Here is a 15286-nt window from a genome sequence, read left to right as displayed (position 1 = left end):
AGACAGTTGACGGCACCCGTTGATTTCCATAGAATTTTTTTTCCTACTATGGAAGTCATTGGGTGCCGTCAGCTGTATGGTTACCCACATTCTTTAAAATATCTTTCTTTTGTGTTCAACAGAAGAAAGAAATTCATACAGATTTGGAACAACTTCAGGGTGTGCAAGTAATGGCAAAATCTTTTTTTGGGTGAACTATCCCTTTAAGTGCTGCTGTTATTAAAGCAAAAGGTGGACAGAATATTCTGGAAAATCATGTTAATGGTTTACTCAAATTATATTTAATCTTAATATCATAATATGTATTAATTATCATTGTACATCATTAGTATATTCACAATACATAATATGAGAATACAATTTGTATTTTTTTAAAATTATAAAGATATATAAAATTTAGAATTTAACTTGATCTTTCTCCTCATATACAGTATGCCGCATAATGACACCTACCTCCAGAAGACTATCTCCAACCAGCGCCACCAGCAGCTGATGTCCACTCTTTTCCCTCACCAGTGCGGCGTTCTCCGAAGCGTACATGCAGGTGAAGTCAAACATGGCCACATCTGGCTGGCCGTAGTGGTTGATGGCGTAATCCAAAGAGGGCAGCTGATAGTTAGTGCCAAAATCCGCAGCCTCACGGGCGTATGAGAGCAAAGCCTCTTGGTTCACGTTGTCATTTGCCAACAGCCGTTCGGTCTCAATATAGTCCTGGGAATGAAAAAACAGAGGAAACGGGAAATTAACGGGAAAATTAAGAAAACATTACATTTGAAAGGAGGGCTGTCAAATCGATTAAAAATTTTATTCTAATTAATTACATACTCTGTGATTAATTAATCTACATTAATCGCATACATAATTTTTGCTGTGAAAGTATTAAATATTTAAATTCAAATGAATCAATGCAGGGTTTTTCCTGGGTCAAAAATGGTCTTCGGTGGTGACAGACATGGTCATCCACACAAACAGTAAAAAGTGCCCTACCCACATGATCTACGAGCCCGATACTGACAATAAAGTACCCGTCACTCTCACTGTAATTCTTTCTTGCCCTCTTTGCAAAAAAAAAAAAAAAAAAAAAAAAAAGTGATTTTATAGCTTTGTAAGAGAAGATGCTTTTTTGCTAAACCTGAAAAGTATTAAAAAGTAGCATTTAGAAGTTATATTAACTAATAATATAATTTTCTACCATATACAATTGAATGCACCTAGCTAACAACAACTTGCTTTGTTCTGGTTTCACCTCACTCCAGTCTAAACTAACTGATTTTATAGGTAGGCCTAATTTACTACTCATTGTCATTTAAATAACCTGAAAATATTGTGGATTATTAAGGCTAATTTTACTAACCACTCTTGTTAAATGGGGTAAGCAAACTTATGTTCTAATTTCAGAGTTCGAGTAAATGATTCATTATAGACCATGTGGACAGATCAGTTGTTGTCATGATTCATTAAAATGAATCTGTTCAAATGAGTCATTAGGTCACGAATTGGACGTTAGCGGACGTCGACGCGTTGCGTGTGTATCGCGACTGTTATTAGGACATCGCAAAAGATTTGTCAACACAGAAAACACTTCACCACTGGATAGGATTTTATTTTTGTTTACTGAAAATGTGGTTTATGTCAGCTGCACGTGCAGGGCGCCTGTCAGAGAAGATGAGGTGACGTCCTTTTGAGCACCATTCACACCCAACGGTTATTCAGGAAAAACATTCTCCGAATGCGCCTCGTGAAACATGGATTCGGTCTTACGAACTTTTAGCATTGTGTCAGTTGATTTAGATTATTATGTGTGAGGTAGAGAGAGTGCAAAGACGGTGCTTACTTTGAAGAAGAAGAGAGCTCGCGCGCACGAGGGAGGAGCTCTGCTCGTTCTGTCCGTCAGCGCAGCAGTCGTCTCCCTCCTTCAATTGAAAATTGTAAAACAGTCGAATGGTGGCTAGAATGGCTCCAGGTTCAAAGGTCTATACGGAATGGATTAATCTGCATTGTTTTTTTTAACACGTCATTTTTTCTCAGATTAATTAATCGAAATTAATGCGTTATTTTGACAGCCCTAATATATATATATATATATATATATATATATATATATATATATATATATATATATATATATATATATATATATATATATATATATAGAGAGAGAGAGAGAGTGTACGCTTAATTTCTTAAGTTATGCTATAATTCTTTCAAATAAAATGTCACTTAGTTTGATATTTTGTTATATATATTAATTTTATATATAAATAAAATTAAAAACAAATTTATTTATTTTATTTTATATACATTTTACTTTATATTTTTATTTCATTTTATTTAATACAATGCAATGCAATGTGACTTAAGTGTCTAAGTACTTTTTAGGGACACTGTGATAACTGAGGTCAATTTTAGGTGCACGTGCATGGATGTTAAGTAATCACAAACAATCCTATCAAGATGTCAAAACAATAGGGCAAATTTGTCTGCAACAAGTAGCTTAAGGTTAAGTGGATTGCAGAGCAGCAGCATCATAATGCTAGAATGATGAGCCATGTTTCATCATCAGGGTTTTTACAGACTCCACTGTGACTACCGGTCAGGGCCGCTGTCTAAGGGCGTGAGAGTTTAAAACTCCAGACGAACTCCAAACACTACAAAGAGCTTCAATCACTCAGCTGCTGTGCTGTAATATCCTGTATGATACTCTGAGAAACTACATCTAACACAGACACCAACACAAGGCTTCCTGATAGTGTTTCTTTTCATAATAAACATGAACCACTGCTCTCAAAGAACAAAATATCCACTTTGTAATGTCGATCATAGGAGAACATTTACACAAACACACAAATTATTGTTTTATAACATAATAGTAGGGATCTTCTATAGATGTTATCATTTGAAAATTAAGCTCATTAAGATCATTAAAGTCTAACTCTAACCCAAGTCCTAACCTTACTACTAAAAGACATTTTATACATGCATATTAAGTGATAAAATAAACATTTACAATAAAAAAAGAGATTAAAAACAAACAGATGATACACGACAAAGGCAGTATTTTTATAATATATAAAAATTATAAAATGAAATACATTTAAATACTTATATTTTTATTGCTACATACTCATTACTATAATATTTATAGTAAAAAAATATATATAGCGTTCATATAAATAAAATGCAAAAAATTAAATGTGTTTTTAAACGTCAACATTTTAAAGGTGCAGTGTGCAAATTTTAGCGCCATCTAGTGGTGAGGTTGCGAATTGCAACAAACGGTTCAGTCCACCGCTCGTGGCTCCTTTTCGAAGCATATAGAGAAGCTACGGTGGCCGACACAGGACAAAGATGTCGTTGTCTGAGATAGCAGAGAGTAACCAGTCAAGCAAACGCTCTCTGTAGAGCAGTTTGTCCATTTAGGGTTACTGTAGAAACATGGCGGCGCAAAACGGCAAATTCGATGTAAGGGGACCTGCGGTGTATGTAGATAGAAATGGCTCATTCTAAGGTAATTATGTACGTTTTTATACACCACTGAAAAGTTATGTATATTATATTGCATTTCTGTCAATAGTATATCCTAGGGCTGGACAATAATTCAATATCAATATATATCGCGATATTTTTTTTTTCGATAACGGTGATATGATTTTTAAACACATTTCCGGTATTTCGATATATACATTACAGCATTTCTCACTGACTTGAGGCGCAGCCATTAGAAAGAGCAGAACGCGATTGGCTATTTGCGTGATGACGTACACCACAGAGACACGCAGCCACCAGCCAGTGCTCTGCAGTTGGATCAAACCCATAGACATCAAACCAAACGCGAACGCGGCAAGTTTTACAAAATGAGTACACCTGATGCAAATGCGACGGAACAAGCTTCCACAACTTGATGAAAATATTTGTGCATACCTACACCGTGCTGGTTAATGTTTGGTGCAGGAGAATGTGTGAAATAAAAACTTTAAACACGGATACTTTATTCTGTATGAGCTATGTGCCACGTGGCTAGTGTTATTAAACTCATCGCGGAGCTCCGCGCTGAAACCGAGCATATGCGCGCTCCACCTGTATATCATAAAAACAATCATATTTTTCATGTGTTCGTATTCAAACTCAAGTTCTGACCGCATCGCGAGCAAAATACAAACAACACACGTGCTGCTGTGCTGAGGTAAACAGCTACGGCTCGCGTGTTTGAACGCAGCTAGAGCAGGCAGAGGTGAATGAACAGCACTTGTGATATTTGAATTCTCCGCTGTAATGCGATCTCATGCGAACATATTTTCCATTTGTGCTGTAGATTACAGCAAAATAATCCACATGCACAAAAACCTCTGCTCTGGTCGCGTCTCAGGAAAACATATTGTGTTGTGGCACTGAGGAAACAAACACCAACGATGTCTCTGAATGACAACAGACCGAGGCGAGAGAAGTGATGCTTCCTCATGCATAATACCGCAATTATAATCGTATGCATACTACAGCGCAGTGATTGGATTAAATGAGCTTTATGTCATGAATATATATGTCAAGATTCGCTCGAAACGGTCTACGTCAGCATGTTCGACCATGCCCATACTTGGGCCGAAAGTACACGATTACGTGAGATTTTGTGACGTTGCTCCGACTCAGCTTTTCAAACAGGAAGACAGAAATTGCTCTAAAAAATGCAAAAATAACTATTTTTCACTTATTAATAACATTGAGTACCTTTAGTGTTTTCAGTGATGTGCAGCCTATACCTGTTTACATCTCAAAAGTGTTTTGGGGTTTCATGACCCTTTAAGAATAATAAAATCAGCCTACGTTATAGTTTAATGTTAAAGATATTAATATTACAAAAAAATGAGTGAGTCTTATGTTTATTTTTATGTTTGTTTGAAGGCTAAATGCAAATAAAAGCTGAACATAAATTTATTTGTACTGTTTTTATTTCTAAAATATTATATAGTTTTATAGGAAGAGATTTCATAGATTTGGCAAATTCATTTTTCAGACGGTTGTAGGTACAGACATCCGTTGTGGCCATTCTTGGCAGTTTTTCTGAGGCTATTATATAGTTCATATCGATATCGGAATTATATCGTATCGACCGAAATTAAGAATTATATCGTGATATAAATTTTGGCCATATCGTCCAGCCCTAGTATATCCTTCCAAATATTACACACTGGACCTTTAAATGGCAGTGCTTCCTACAGGTTTGAAATATACTTGCGGTGGTAGCCAGGTAAAAAAATCCTCCTATTACCCACGGCACAAAAATGGTCTACTACATGTGGCAAACAAATAATGTGTGATTTTTAACAGTATTTTTATTTATTGAAATTAATTTTAATTACATAGCATACTATTACATTTAATTACATAGTAATATTATGCATTATTATGCATTGTAAATTATGCAAAATTTCAGCATTTAAATGGTTCTTATTTTCCTATGTTCTCCTTGCTGTCATATAGTGTCTCTCTCTGTGAATGGGACACAGATTTTACTAATAAAATTTAAATAATGAATAATGTGTGTCAAATAATGTTCTTAGTCTTTTGTGTAACCAAAATATCAATAATGCCCAAGAAGAAAAAAAAACTCAGCGTGTGACAATTATAAACAAGCCCTGAAATACACAGGGACTCTTATTTTGAAATGTCTACAAAATTGCGGGCTGATTCTTCAGATTCTTACAACTGTCTAAAACATTTTATATAAAGGCTATAAAATAGATATTGTCATAATTCATCAACTTTAATTTATTAGCAATCGCTTGGCATAAATTTGCACTTTTCATTGATTAAGAATAACTTTGAAGCAGTCTGAAGCGTTGTTGCGCGAGCCTATAGAACGCACAAGAAGGTAGATTTTCCACTAGTTAATTCGATTGCGGATGGTTTCATTATCTTGGGTGGACACAAAAGCATAAGAGGATAAAAAAAAAATAAAAGCATAAATGTGTCTCCAAATATATTTGGGCGGCCGTTAATAAACCTGGGCGGCCCGCCCAAGTAAAGTCTATGTGTGGGAAGCACTGAATGGTTACATATATTATATATTTTTTAAACTCCAATATATTTCAGTGTTGTGGCATTCCATGCTCACAACATTCCTGACACACTGAAGTCAGTCACTGTGGTTAAACCGTTCACCATGAACAGCCCACCACATCCCACAACTCACATTGATGATCACACCCTTGTCCAGCAAGCTTTGTTTCTTTGCAGTCATAACAAAGTAGTGTGTGTTGTCCCTGTAATAGACGATGTTTTCCAAATCAATCCCTGTACAAAAGATAAATGAGGTCAATTAGCATGACTGTGCAAAGCATTTAACAATGAATGACTACTTTTGTTGCCTGTGTTTTATGAATCTCTGTGTAAGATGAATTAAGCTCTATTATTAAATTGGTGAGGGCATATCTAAAATGACAGTAGTCTCAGAAGAAGAATGCAATCCAGTTTTACTCATCTCCATTTAAAGGTGGAGAGTATGTGTCAGTATTTGACTTATGGTGTTATTTGTATTTTAAAAACCATTAAGGAACGCGTCATCCGTTCTTGTCATACACAGTAGGTCATGAGGAGCTTCACCTCACCTGTTTCCTCCTTGAGCTCCAGGAAGAACTTCTGATTGAAGATGAAGGCCACTCCGCTGATCTCCTCCACTTTGGCCTCAGCTGTGGTGTTACGATTGACGAAGTTTGCGGTGATGGCGATGGCTAGTTTCCCTCTGAACTCCTTTCTCTTGAAGCCTGCAGCAGAGAGAGGATTACTGCTTTGAATTCAGTGTTGATTGCTAACAGAAGTATAACTGTTATTATTGCTAACACTTAAGCGTTTGTTTTTCTCCCCAAGATCCCTAATGGCATTCGGCACGTAATGTTTGAGTTACAGAACATAAATAAATTAAGATTTTTACTGACATCTTTAAGTAATAAGATAAGATACAAGTTGCTTTAAAATGGTCAACATGTTTTTTTTTTTTTTTTTTTTAAATCAATAGATAATGTAATAGCTAAGGCAGCATATATTTGCAAAAATGAATGTGCAAGACCCTTCAGGTCTCATTGACCTGTGCAAAACAAAGGTGTTTGCACAACAACAAATTACACAATATGGTTTTTGCTTTCATGGTAGCACTTATACACCAAGCGCTTGTTTACCACCACTGTCCCACATTTAAAAAATAATGATAATATAATTCACATGTCAGTCTGAGTACTTCTCACACGCCTCAGTGTAATTTAGCACAGCATGGTTCAAAGGTTTCTTGTTCTAACTTGAGAGTGGATTTAAGTCTGATCTAGGATCAGCTCCTCTGCTCCATAAGAGACTAACTGTGTCAGCAGGAAGCAATGATAGTAGTCCTGTTCCACCCCTCCTGTGGTGGGTTAACAAACTTCCTGTCAAATACAAAGAGCTGACCCGTGTTCTGAAGGAATGGAAGACTGAATGTAGGACAGGCGGTTTTTGGAAATTGGAGTCACTGGGGCAATTTTCTTGACTGAGTGAGCATGTTAAAGCCTTTTAGCAGGTTTATTATGCTTGAGAGAGCCTAATCTCATAAGATGAAAGAGTGCTAAATGTGTCATTTACAGACAAAGATGTTTGCACAGTGTATTTTTCCTGGTATGGTGTTGATGTTCTGAGGAGTTAATTTTGTTGGTTTGGTCCACCACATGATGTGTGGAGATAAAAACCCAAAATTAAACAATAAAGAAACAATGAAAGTTTGTATGTGGAAGTAGGATTAATGTGGCTCATTTGATAATCTACATTAAGACATTTTTCCAAAGTGATTTACAAATGAGGAACATAGCAAGCAATTTATCATGAAGACCATCAATATTTGCAGTACACAAACCCAAGTATAAGCTAGGTTAGTACACAAAATAGAGCCAAAGTAATAATATTATAATTAATATTTTGAATTAGTAAACATTATAATAAATACGTAATAATACTCAAAAATATATATATATATATATATATATATATATATATATATATATATATATATATATATATATATATATATATATATATATATATATATATATATAAACATTTAATATTAATATAATAGATATATTACTACTTGCATTAATATTAAATAAAAAACAAATAAATGTAGTACTATTACAAATTGAGTAATTATTTATATTATAAACAATTAAAACAATTTAATGTTAATATATAATATAATTGCTATACTACTACTTGCTTTACTAATAATATTTGTAAAACGTAAAATATGTAAACCATAATAATATAGCTTTAGAATTTTGAAGTGTGACCCTAGACCACAAAACTAGTCATAAGGGTCAATTTTTTGAAATTGAGATTTGTAAATCATCTGAAAGCTGAATAAATAATAAATATTAGGTCGAGATACAACTATTTGAAAATCTGGAATCTGAGGGTGCAAGAAAATCAAAATATTGAGAAAATCGCCTTTAAAGTTGTCCAAATGAAGTCCTTAGCAATGCATATCCACTCACAAAAATACTTTTTTGAAATCTTTAGAGTAGGAAATTTACAAATATCTTCATGGAACATGATCTTTACTTAATATCCTAATGATTTTTGGCATAAAAGAAAAATCCATAATTTTGACCCATTCAATGTATTGTTGGCTATTGCTACAAATATACCCGTGCGACTTATGACTGGGTCACATATATGATAATGATATATAATGATATATATATATATATATATATATATATATATATATATATATATATATATATATATATATATATATATATATATATATATATTAGAGTATGTGCATTCCCTGGGAATAAAATCCTTGACTTTGGCATTGCGAGCATCATGTTCTGTCAGTTGAGTCCCAAGAATATTTCAGGCAAGATCAATATTGATTCTGAAGAGGAAGTACCATTCTATACAAGAGGGATGTTTGTTTAGAAGATACGATCATTTCATTCCTCCATTTACGAGAGAATACATGTTAAGACACATGAGGACGTAATTAACCTCAGCTGATTTATAGGAACAGTAAAACATCTCGATTTCAAACACAAGCCACTTAGAAACTATGCATGCTGAAACAAATTTCAATAACGGAATATTCGCTCACCATCAAGAGTGCTTCTCCTTCCATCTGCTCCAATTATCACATCAAACTCATAGTCTGAGATCGGGTGATCAGCCGGGCGGATCTCCGTCCTCCATCCAGGCCCTGGAATTCAGACACCTGGTCAAACTCAAAAGAGGCTGAGAGGAAAATAAACTAACTTGGCCTTTCTTTTGTTTACCACAACTCTAAAAGTACATCCAGCTCAGTGCGTTAAGCTGCCAGGGAAAAAAGCTTACTTGTATCGGAAAATACAAACTTCATGTTCTATCCATGTGTGAGGCCTCTGTAATTTGACATAAGGCCAACGATGCTCTTTTAACCAGCAATGCATAGCAGGAGAGGTGCTGTAGACCCCCAATGACCCCTGGCTTTATATATAGTACAGAACTGAGGGTTTATCATTTGCACAATGCAGACTGGTGAGTGGCAGTGACGCGGAGGAACGACACAAACCTTCTTCGGTATCAGCGGCGTGTGTGCGTCAAGGGTACATAGTGAGAAGGTGTCAATTTTCATGATCTGGTTTAACCCTGCTTTTGCTTTCGTAAATCCATTAGGATCTTGAAGTAGGAAGTTAGAACAACCCTTTGGTAATTTGGCATTCAAGCAGTGTTAGGTCCATTGTTCATGTTAAAATTACACAAAGACACTTTTAAAGAGGAAATGATTTGGCTTTCCCTGACTAACAGTGTTAAATAGCCTGGAAGAAACATAGCCCACAGTATAAACAGAGTAAATAAATTTGAAAACAGCTGCTTTTTGTCTGTGATCTCATTCTTAAACATACTTGCCGGGATGTGCATGTGGATGTGCGTGTAGGACGACTGGCAAAAGGGTGTGTGAATCCGCCAAAGAATGACATAAGATGAAAGGTAATGATTACCCAACCCTTTCTAAACCACATGAGGTGTAAAGAAAGCAGGTGATGGCTTTCTTGGATGTATTTATAGTTATTTTATGGCTGTGTGGGATTATGTTATGATGCCTTGAAGTCAGGTTGCATCATGGACAGTAAAGGTAACACCATGTTCAATGTAGTGCCAAAGCTAGATGCTAAACAATAAGATGACACGATGATTGATTACCATCAGTGCCTTGGTCTTCAGGCGGCTCGAGAAGCTTGACAAACTCCACATTGACGTGTACCTCCACCCCAACAATGAGAGCAATCTTTAACAGCATGAGCTGCAGCTGACGAATACCTGAAAAATATAAGGAAGTCACCATCAAATCCACTTGGATAAACATTTAAACTGTTCGTTTTATCATGTCCTATAACTGTGCTGATGTTTACGTAAGAGGATTATGGCCAAGCAATAATAAAAAAATAAAACCATCTCGAGATTAAAGTTGTCAAATTTAGAGAAAAAACTTGTTAAATTTCGAGAAAAAAGTCGAGATAAAATGTTGAGAAAAAACTCGGAGAATAAAGTTATTAAATTATGAGAAAAAGTCATTAAATTACGAGAACAAATTCGTTAAATTACGAATTTGTTCTCATAATTTAACGAGTTTTTTCTCGTAATTTAATGACTTTATTCTTATAATTTAATGATTTTATTCTCAACATTTTATCTCGACTTTTTTCTCGAAATTTAATGACATTTTTCTCATAATTTAACGAATTTGTTCTCGTAATTTAACGACTTTTTTCTCGTAATTTAAATGACTTTATTCTTATAATTTAATGAGTTTATTCTCAACATTTTATCTCGACTTTTTTCTCGAAATTTAACGACATTTTTCTCATAATTTAACGAATTTGTTCTCGTAATTTAACTACTTTTTTCTCGTAATTTAATTACTTTATTTTTATAATTTAATGAGTTTATTCTCAACATTTTATCTCAACTTTTTTCTTCGAAATTTAACGACATTTTCTCGTAATTTAACGAATTTGTTCTCGTAATTTAACGACTTTTTTCTCGTAATTTCATTACTTTATTCTTATAATTTAATGAGTTTATTCTCAACATTTTATCTCGACTTTTTTCTTCGAAATTTAACGACATTTTTCTCATAATTTAACGAATTTGTTCTCGTAATTTAACAACTTTTTTCTCGTAATTTAATTACTTTATTCTTATAATTTAATGAGTTTATTCTCAACATTTTGTCTCGACTTTTTTCTCGAAATTTAACGACATTTTTCTCAATTTAACGAATTTGTTCTCGTAATTTAACAACTTTTTTCTCGTAATTTAATGACTTTATTCTCAACATTTTATCTCGACTTTTTTCTTGAAATTTAACGAGTTTTTTCTCGTAATTTAACGAGTTTATTCTCAACATTTTTTCTCAACTTTTTTCTCGAAATTTAACAACTTTAATCTCGAGATGGTTTTATTTTTTTATTATTGCTTGGCCCTAATCCTCTTCCGTAGATGTTGGACAAGACCAATATTGTTGTGAAATAAATAAATAAAAATATATAAATAAATAAAATTAATAAAATCAATATAAAATAAAAAATAAAATTTTAAATTTAATTTAAAAAAAAAATAAAATAAAAAAAAATAATAAAAACAATAAGTACAAAACAAAGAACAAACAAAAATAAAAAAATAAAAAACAAAGAGCACAGAACACCACAAATTAAGCACAAAACAAAAAACAAAAGCACAGCACAAAAAATAACAAAAATATAAAATAAATGTGACCCAGGAGCACAAAACCAGTCATAAGTCGGACGAGTATATTTGTAGAAATAGCCAACTGTATTGGTCAAAATTATCGATTTTTCTTTTATGCCAAAATTCATTAGGATATTAAGTAAAGATCATGTTCCATGAAGATATTTGTAAATTTGAAAATATTTGTAAATTTAAAATTGAAAATTTATTTTTGTGAGTGGATATGCATTGCTAAGGACTTCATTTGGACAAATTTAAAGGAGTTTTTCTCAATATACTTATTCAGCTTTCAGATGATATATAAATCTCAATTTAAAAAAATTTACCCTTACGACTAGTTTTGTGGTTCAGGGTCACAAATATCCTTCTACTGTGTCGTTTTTGGCTGCATGTAAAAACAAACAGACAGTGTGACCAATGTAGTCTAATTCATAAACAAATGACTCTTATATATAGATTATTATAAAGAATTATTCAACCCTCACAAGTTATCTATTGAAATCAAACATTTAAGCATGTATGTATACGTTTGTGCTGCACAAATGTAAGATATCAGATGGCAACCAACATAAAGAGAAAAGCATGGCAAAGGACATTTGCATAATCCCAGCTACTCTGAATGTTTTACATCTCTTTTGGTTGGGTTGGACTTGTCTTATCTCCGGGACCATAAATAGGAACATATCAGACTTACAATGGGTTCAGTTGGCAGAGCTTGAAAGAGAAAGACCATGAAAATGGTCTGAAAATCTCATCCAACAAGCTCATACCCAAATCCCTGAATGTGATTGCAACATCTAATATGTTCCTACAGTGAAACCATATCTTATGTTCCCGTTGTGGTGTCTTTTGATGACTGAAAGGGATATCAGTGAAGAGTATCGTCAAAAGCATGGTACTGTAACTTGAACAGATGTAACCTACTGATGTGGTCTATAGATCCAGCGCAGAACTTTCCATAGAACTTCTTGGCTCCAAGGTTCCTGAGATCATGGATGGTGTAAGGCCAAAGATGCAAGACATTGTTCCTAGAGAAGGTGTCCCTCTTTTCTATCACCACCACCTTGGCACCTAGCAAAGCCAGCTCTATGGCGGTCCGAAACCCGCAGGGGCCGCCACCAATGATGAGACACTGAGGGAACAAACAATTTGGCATTATTTGAAGGACTAATTGCATGAAACTGCTTGGCTTTTCTGGAGAACTTCTACAAGTGTAAACAAAGACTTCATGACCTCACTGTCAACTTCCTGACAAATCAAAACCAATTTGTGCATGCCCACTCTTCTGGCACAGCCCATGGTATGATCTCATCTCCCCGCTTGTTATTTCAAACCCCGATCCAAGCAAGTTCTAACACAAGCCAAGACATCTTCACTTGTCCTTCACAACAAAACAGGAATTATGACTATATTTCCAAGATAATGTAAAAAGTGCTACAGTTTACTCGACCTAATATGCTGCATAAAGGAACATATCCATAAAATGCTTGTTCAAACGTGGTCATAAAATGGCGAAAACACAATTTTATTATCTGTAATTTGATGCCAAGGGCGTGTAAAGGTGAAGACAGTACTTAACACAAAATGAATTTCTGCTCTAACTTGTGTTTGACAGAATTTCAAAGGTCTTGGCCTTGAGAAATGTAATATTTTTACCATTTATATCCACATATGGGAATTTTTTTCACCTCAGAGGATGTCCAAACAAGGTGCGCTCATAAAATTGACCTTTTTCATTTCATAATTTACAAGCAATTGTTTTTTCAGTTCAACAATTTCAGAAGAATCTTTCTATATGTTTTCTATCTTTGTATATATTATAACAACATTAGGTTCTGTGCAACCATCAAGTTCCTTTAATGCAAACCTTACTTTCTGCCATCATTTTTTATCTTAGCCATTGACTAATGGTCCAGACTTCCTGTGAAGTGAGTCAGTGTGCCCATGTTTCCTGTTCTGCAAATGACCACTGGAGAAAGCCTTCCTCTCAGCATCACTGTGAGCTTCTGTCTCTTTACATTTCTACTTTTAAAGACATTCAGGAAGGCGTTTCTGTGCCCTAACAGCAGATGACCCACATTCAAAAGCCAAGCTTGAGGATTAATCTTATGGTTTCTCAAGCATGGAAGACCACCAGGATAGAACAGTCTGAAAATGGGGCAAATCTATGAGTACTAAGCTTCAAACAATGACAAACTGAATTTAAGGCATTATTTAGTGTAAATCTGTCCTTCCACATCCACTGAAATATAAAGTTTGGTGTCAATAATGTCATGACATTGTGACAACAAGACAACCAATCCCCATAGACGACAATGTATCAAGTGAACGATTGCAACGCATTAAGTTTGAATACGCAAAAGTGAATTATGGCTGAAATTTTGGTCTGTTTGTCACACAAAGTTATCATTTGGCTTCAGAAGATGTACACAGTTTGAACACCCATTTTTATTAACTTTTTAATGCTTTTTGACACTTTGGAACTTGAGAGTCCAAGTTAATTTATTTAGAGTTTCCATTTTTTTGTGAATATTTCTTTGGGATATTTCTTTAATACTGTTGTTGTGGAACAAGTTAACAAATCTGTGATAAACCTTAAGCATGCAATGCGAAATGCAAACCTATGCAAACAAACTTGCTCCACAACAATAGGAGTAGCAATAATCATAGCAGAGACCAAGTTAAAACACTAGAATTAGCACTGAAATCTCCTTAACCTGACACTAAACTGCAAAACTATTATTCTTTAGAGTTTGCAATTCTTTCAACACCTTATCAAGCTCAAATAAGGTCAATAAGACCACAGGCACTTTGCAAAACAACCAAGCAAAACAATCTCAACACGTATGCTAAGTCAAGTGACCTGAGATTGACTCTCCCATTGACTGCTGCTCACAAACGCCTAACACGATAAAGCAGTGGTCTAGTTAATGCGTAGTAGACTTTACAGTCACCCTGAGCTTATAGTTAAACAAAAGAAGGGTGTGTCTCAATCAGTTCCCTAGCTCCCGAGCTCGTGAATCAGTATATCGTGTACACGAATTCGGGCACTGGTAAGGACAGTAAAAGCTGCTGGTTCACAACACATTGGGACACTTATGACTCTATTTCCGCGACGTGACAACGTCCTCATTGTACAACATCACTACTGGTATTTATGAACAACAGAGCTGATATTTTCTGACATTACTTGTAATGTTATTTAAAGTACATTATGATTAATTATTTGCTTACGTGCAACATTTCAGCCGTGAGTAAATTATAAGTGTTAGCTAGATTATGTTCATTACCTGTCTAGCGATGTATGTTTATGCTGAAATATAATAAAATAACGGTTTGTATTTTTAAAAACATCTATCGCGTATCGTTATGTGTAGTGAGTTGGCTCACGTGATTCAAGTTTCGCGCTTCAGAACTTCCGTTAAGGGAGCATAGTGAGCATCGATGCTCCCTGGTTTTCACGGTGCATTGTGGGACTTTTCAGGGAGCGAACGTTTCAGTGCCCTGGAAGGATCCCTTAAAATGGCCGACTCCCTGGTCA

At 34.7% G+C, this 15286-nt stretch overlaps 1 protein-coding gene across 1 annotated transcript in view; it reads right to left on the bottom strand.

Moving 5' to 3' along the window:
* The window catches only part of mical2b (microtubule associated monooxygenase, calponin and LIM domain containing 2b), a 73145-nt gene that overhangs the window by 45543 nt on the left and 12316 nt on the right, over positions 1-15286 (bottom strand). Inside the window, 6 exon segments of the mRNA XM_048158175.1 lie at positions 454-711; positions 6188-6288; positions 6603-6758; positions 9113-9214; positions 10198-10314; positions 12670-12877. Of these exon segments, the coding sequence (XP_048014132.1) occupies positions 454-711; positions 6188-6288; positions 6603-6758; positions 9113-9214; positions 10198-10314; positions 12670-12877 (942 nt within the window).

Source organism: Megalobrama amblycephala, linkage group LG15 (genome assembly GCF_018812025.1).
Source record: "Megalobrama amblycephala isolate DHTTF-2021 linkage group LG15, ASM1881202v1, whole genome shotgun sequence".
NCBI classification, from domain to species: Eukaryota; Metazoa; Chordata; class Actinopteri; order Cypriniformes; family Xenocyprididae; genus Megalobrama; species Megalobrama amblycephala.
This window is presented reverse-complemented; position numbering and strand designations above follow the sequence as displayed.